Source organism: Triticum aestivum, chromosome 7A, assembly GCF_018294505.1.
Source record: "Triticum aestivum cultivar Chinese Spring chromosome 7A, IWGSC CS RefSeq v2.1, whole genome shotgun sequence".
In the NCBI taxonomy this organism is placed as follows: domain Eukaryota; kingdom Viridiplantae; phylum Streptophyta; class Magnoliopsida; order Poales; family Poaceae; genus Triticum; species Triticum aestivum.
In genome coordinates, this window is record NC_057812.1 from 10,855,096 (window position 1) to 10,860,593 (window position 5,498).

Genomic DNA, 5,498 nt, shown 5'->3' on the forward strand with positions numbered 1-5,498 from the left:
ATTGTGATGGAAGATGCTAATGTGCATGATGCCTGTGCAAATTTTGGTGAATTTTTACTTTTTTTTGCCACGAGCTCCTCGAAAATCCAAACACCCCAAAATTTTGGACGAACCTCACACATTTGAGCATCTAACATCACAAAAAATGGATTTTTTTGAATTTTTCTGCTGTTTTATTTTGTTTTACTGTTCAATGGGTGTAGATGAGCCCGGCCACCGAATTGAATTATCCATATGTCATTTTTCTTCTTCACATAATTAGCGCACTATATCACCATTGATCTAGGCTTTGTTTCTAGTAGGAGAAAGAAGACTGGAAGTGGATGAAGGCCATGTTTGTTTCAGCTTCAGCAATTTCGGTTGGCTTCGAACCAGGATTCACTCCACCGGCAAAGCTGATTCAAGCTTTACTGCTCCTGGCAAAGCAAATTCCAAAAAGCTGTTGGTTTGCATCTAAAAAAAATAGCTGTTGGTTTCAACTTCTGATTTTGCCTACTAGAATATGCCGCCTAAAGCTGAAACAAACAGGGCCGAAGTCTCCACCGATCAGTATGAAGCCTATGTAATCGGAGATCCTGGAACTGACAAGCCAGTCAAGTATGTTGAGGGACCGACAGCCTACACCTCCAGAGTAAGCAAAATGCACAGGTATAAAAGACGGATGCATGGGAACAAACTATTTATTTTTCACAGGAATATATTGAAAAAAAGAACATTAGATGAATACTATGTTAAATATATTAACAAATTATGAAGCATAATAATGAAGTGTAAAGTAGATCCCTGTCAACATCTAGTGTTTTCAAGTGTAACAGACAATAGCATGTATTTTTCCATAAGATAATACAACAAAGCTACAGCTGAGGCGCACCAATTCTAACATAGCTGAAGCATTTCATGGCAATACCAATTGGGCTGTCTCTTTGCAACTGATCCGGTTAGAACTAAACATGTTCGTGCGAGTTCCACTGCTTAGGAATAGGTTTGATTGTCGTACTAGTCTGAAAATCTTCATTCCCTTAATAACAGACACAAAAACAGAAATGCTGTACGAAATAGAAATACATAGACAGATAAAAACTTTTAAGTAAAAAAAGGTCCATTTCTCAATAAATAGAATTATAAACATCAATCCCATTATTCTGAAACCTAATTTAAAGACAAATCCAAATATGAAGGAAGCAAAGAGTAATCCCACAAGTCAAAGTAGCACCAACAGAAACTGGAGTAGTTAGTCCTGAAGTGTAACAGTAATTTCTGAAGCGAATTGAGGCTGTCATAATATCTCAGAAACCTGCATTACAAATATTTTCAGTTTAGACGACAAGAGCTCACTGTATTACTAGCAAAACAGATTTTAAGTGTTAAGAAGAGTTTATTTACATGTATTGGCATCTCAGCAATGACGAATCCACTGGTTTCTTCCAGAGACCTTAGAAGAGCCACCTCACCACCAACCACCATATTAATCACGATTCCATCTGCACAATCATAGTACATCAACTAATCAGCATTCCAAAAGGCCGATCAATTGATATTTTCTAAAGTTACCTGTTGCCAAGCATGCTGATACACGTCTTAAGTAAGCCTCCTGAAAAATTTCAGATACAAACATCAGGTAAGCCAAAATGATCTACAAATTAGAACCAATGGTGCACAATGAAACATCCTGAATGCATGATAGCACTGAAAGGTAAAATTTACCATAAACAGCTACGTGTATGTTTGCCACAGAAGTCCTGAAGGTAAAATATCATGAAAAATTAAGCGTGCTCACCTTCTTTGTAGGCAATTCATAGTTTATCAGCACACGAGACATAAGGGGAGCCTCTCCCATCGCCGCCGAAGGCAAGCAAGCATCTGTTACAACTGTAATATTTAACTTCAAGACCACGCTTCCAGGCTTGGGACTTTCATCAATAGAAGTATCTTCAATCTGATTTCGCTGTATTGCTGCCCGACGGGATTTCTCAAGAACAGATGCACGCTCAGCTTCATCTTGATCGCTGTACTGTGTACACAAATCCACAGATTGATATTATTAACTAGCAAAAGTACTTCATAGAAAGGATCGTGAACAATCAAGAGAACCTGAAACGATGTTCATATTACTATAGCAGGGGTAACAGAAAAGCAAGGAAGCCTGGGACCATTGGATACAAAACAATATCTGCAGTCGCACACTCATAATTCCTAGATGAAGGTGTCAATATTATCAATGTTCTCTCTTGAAAAATTAAGCAATTAACAGTGCAAATTGTGTATATCATACAATTAGCTATCCCACAATTGTCAATGATGCAACCACAAAGCATATCACAGAACTGAGCATGGAAATTGGCACCCAACCAACTTGAGCATACCAGCGGTGATAAGGACACGAAGGGGAGGTTGGCAACAGCAACACAGACAGCATCTAGCTCATCCCGGGATGAAACACATATGGCAATGGGCACCGAGCCATGGCGATCAGAGACAACACCTAGGAGCTCCAGTAGTGTCCTCTGCACACCAAAAATAACCACAGGTTCACAAGAATAAAAATCTGGTTCAATGCGCACGATCTGTGGCCGCTTAACTGGACACAGTTATCAGCTGAGAGGAACCCAAAAATGCACGGTAGCAGGGATGTCGGACACGCACCATCTTGAACTGGAGGCAGTCAACGGCGAGGTAGAAATGGCGCCCGGAGCTGGGGATGTTAAAGAGGGTTCATAAGTAGGGTGGGATGCACATGTGGCAGAAAGATCAGGGCAGGGGATTATCACCTTGGGTGCGATAGGGTCATTGCCTGGGAGCTAGGAGACGTCATCACGGCCGGAGAGGAAATAGAAGCAGCGGTGGTGGAATATTCGTCAGCAAAGAACAGCAGCGCAACTGTCTAACAGAGAACAGAATCAAAAAGTAAGGGGCTGCAGCTCTACTTTTTCTTGCTAAGCTTACTCTCGCAATGATCTTCTGGAAATAACTTAATAGAGATGGATAGACGAATGATATGTATTAACCACATGGACATGGTACAGATAAGCTGAATGGAAGCGCATAGATTAGAATGATATATCGGAGAAATCGCACACAACAGAGAGAGCATATATAGCAGCAACGTGAGCACGCCCACGGTCACGATGCGTAATTAAGCCGAATGCCACTCTTATTTATGGGGTTCTCTTCAAAGCCTGTACATCATCTATCCAACCAGCTGATAAATACTTGCTTTGATGCATAATACGTGGTGACCGAACCAAAGCAAACCAAAGAGGCGCAGAGCCGCGCCATAGCAATGCAGATGCAGAGCGCACAAAAACTAATCAAGCAGCCATAGAAATGTAGCATCCAAAGCTTGAGGTGTTGAGCTAGTACAGATTGATGCAATGAGCTCCATCGTGCAACAGAGTGGTACATTTTCAGGTACAGGCATATCCTCTGATTTTTTTATCTTTATCTTCTGGAAGGGATGGATTGATTACCAGAGGATGACGAGGTCGAAGAGGGTGGCCTGTTGATGAGGTCCTCGGCGGAGCGCGCGGGCGTGGGCGGGGGCGGAGGAGGTCTTGGCGTCGGCGCCGGCGATGGTCACGGGTTGAGGCTGGAGCTTCAATCCGCCGTAGCTGTCGAACCCGCGGACGGCCAGATGCGTTCGGTGGTGGGGCGGTGAGGAAATCGCGCGGGGGCGGGGGCCGACGGCAGCGAGGGTGGGATTGGCGGCGGCGACGGACACTGGTGGGCGGCGGCGAGGGGACGGACTGACGGCGGCAGGCGAGAGGGTCACGGCCTGGTGGTAGGAGCCGGCTTCGTCGGTCCTGTTGGGCTTCCCTCAGGTTGCAGCCCAGGTAAGAAAGAAGTAGCAGGCCGAACCACAAAAAATATCTCTGCAAGAAAGACAATTTTTTTTTAACAAAACAAAACTTTTGTCATATTTTTTATATTGGTTAAGAAGGGGAAGGTTTTTCATTAACATGCGAAGTCTACTGTTAAAAGAACGGAAGTTATTTGGCTGACGTTCCGTGGGAGGACAACCCCAACGAACTCCCCATCGCTGTCGCACGGATCTCGACGCAGTGTGATGCCACATCGGATGGCTGCAGACATTCGCTGTCTGCCTACTCCCAGCGAACGCTCATTTCAATTTATTTTCCAAAAAATGCGTAATGCGCGGGGCGAGAGAGCTCTCGGGAGATCACGAAGGCTTTTTGCCATTGGGCCGGAGAGGTGGTTCGTGAATATTCGTGTTTAGGCTGACTTTTATATAGAACTTGGCATTTTTTTAAGCTTTTTGTTTCTTAAATCATCGAAAAATCTTGGTTTTTTTAGTTTCTTGAAGGGCATCTTTATTTGTAAGAGGATGACATTTCTTATTATAAGAGGGGTGACATTTTTATTAAAAGAAGGTGTAATATTTTATTATAAGAGGATTGCATTTTTATTATTAAATGATGGCAATTTTATTTTGTAAGAGCATACCATTTTTTTATAATATGATATCATTTTTATTGCTATGAGGATGCCTTTTTACTATTTAGGATGCTATTTTTATTGTAATAGGATGTCATTTTTATTTATAAGATAAGAGGATGACATTTTTATTTTGTAAGAGTGTGTCTTTTTTATAATAGGATGGATATTTTTTTAGGATGGCATTTTTATTATATAAGAGGGTGGCATTTTTTATAAGAGGATGGAATTTCTCCTTTAAAAGATAAGGATGTCATTTTTTAATAAGAGGGAGGCATTTTTATTATTAGAGAATGGCAATTTTATTTATAAGCGCATGGCATTTTTATTTTACAATATGAGGAGAATTTTCTATTATTGTGAGGATGTCATTTATTATTATTATTTTAAGAGGGATTACATTTTTAGTATTTTGTGGTGGCATGTTTTTACTGCCATTTTAATAGTGGCATGGTAGTTTTATAAAGTAGCATGGCATTTTTAGGTTTCATATCATGGCACACATAATTTCACATTTTTCTATGTTTAGTTAATAAGAAAATGTGTATTTTCATAACATTTTCAAAAAGCAGTAAGCTGGCCATGTGGCCCAACGGGGGTGCGCCCCGGGAAATTGGGCCAGATGGCAGTTTACTGCTCTTTTTAAGGGAGTGATGGCTAGTTATTGGTGTCCTAATAGAGATAATTACTTGCCTCTTGACGAAGAATTGAAAAATACCAAAGAACCCTGAAGCACACAAAGACCCCTCAAGAAAATAAAATTACAACTCAACCCAGAAACATTACAAGAGAGCCCCTCGAATGGAGAAGTAGAGTGCAATCGGATCCAAATCCATGGCAAAGCTCACCACCATTGGGTACGCAACCAGTTGGGGTTGTGACCTTGCTGCCAATGACGGCTAAGCGGAGAAGAAGCAACCGTCAGGCCATCACTAGTAATCTGCCCCCATACAACATCATTCCCTAGAGAACAGGCCGATGTCCTTCCTCTCTATGCATCCAAATACACAAGATAGATCTCCCTTACAACAAAAAATGTGCAATGT

General features: G+C 41.6%; 1 protein-coding gene across 2 annotated transcripts; it reads right to left on the reverse strand.

The window, feature by feature from the left end:
- Nucleotides 1-1,089: 1,089 nt before the first annotated feature.
- LOC123150340 (eukaryotic initiation factor 4A-I) lies at nucleotides 1,090-3,803 on the reverse strand. 2 transcript variants are annotated; one of them, XM_044570209.1, is made up of 8 exons: nucleotides 3,468-3,803; nucleotides 2,769-2,881; nucleotides 2,644-2,692; nucleotides 2,364-2,504; nucleotides 1,778-2,011; nucleotides 1,552-1,591; nucleotides 1,384-1,481; nucleotides 1,090-1,294 (listed from the first exon to the last, which is right to left on the reverse strand). In XM_044570209.1, exons 2-8 carry the CDS (start codon nucleotides 2,810-2,812, stop codon nucleotides 1,277-1,279), a joined length of 624 nt encoding a protein of 207 aa, XP_044426144.1. In that variant the 5' UTR covers nucleotides 2,813-2,881; nucleotides 3,468-3,803; the 3' UTR covers nucleotides 1,090-1,276. The 2 variants fall into 2 exon arrangements, with proteins under 2 accessions (XP_044426144.1, XP_044426145.1); XM_044570210.1 differs by having other exon boundaries at nucleotides 2,769-2,877; nucleotides 3,468-3,799.
- Nucleotides 3,804-5,498: the final 1,695 nt, after the last annotated feature.

What these genes read in the sequence shown, in the direction of transcription:
- LOC123150340 (XM_044570209.1), bottom strand. Translation starts at nt 2,812, where the DNA reads ATGACGTCTCCTAGCTCCCAGGCAATGACCCTATCGCACCCAAG. An exon ending in ACTGCCTCCAGTTCAAGATG is followed by an intron (nt 2,505 to 2,643) that starts GTGCGTGTCCGA and finishes TTTGGTGTGCAG; the next exon opens with AGGACACTACTGGAGCTCCT. An exon ending in TCGTGTCCTTATCACCGCTG is followed by an intron (nt 2,012 to 2,363) that starts GTATGCTCAAGT and finishes TTGTGTACACAG; the next exon opens with TACAGCGATCAAGATGAAGC.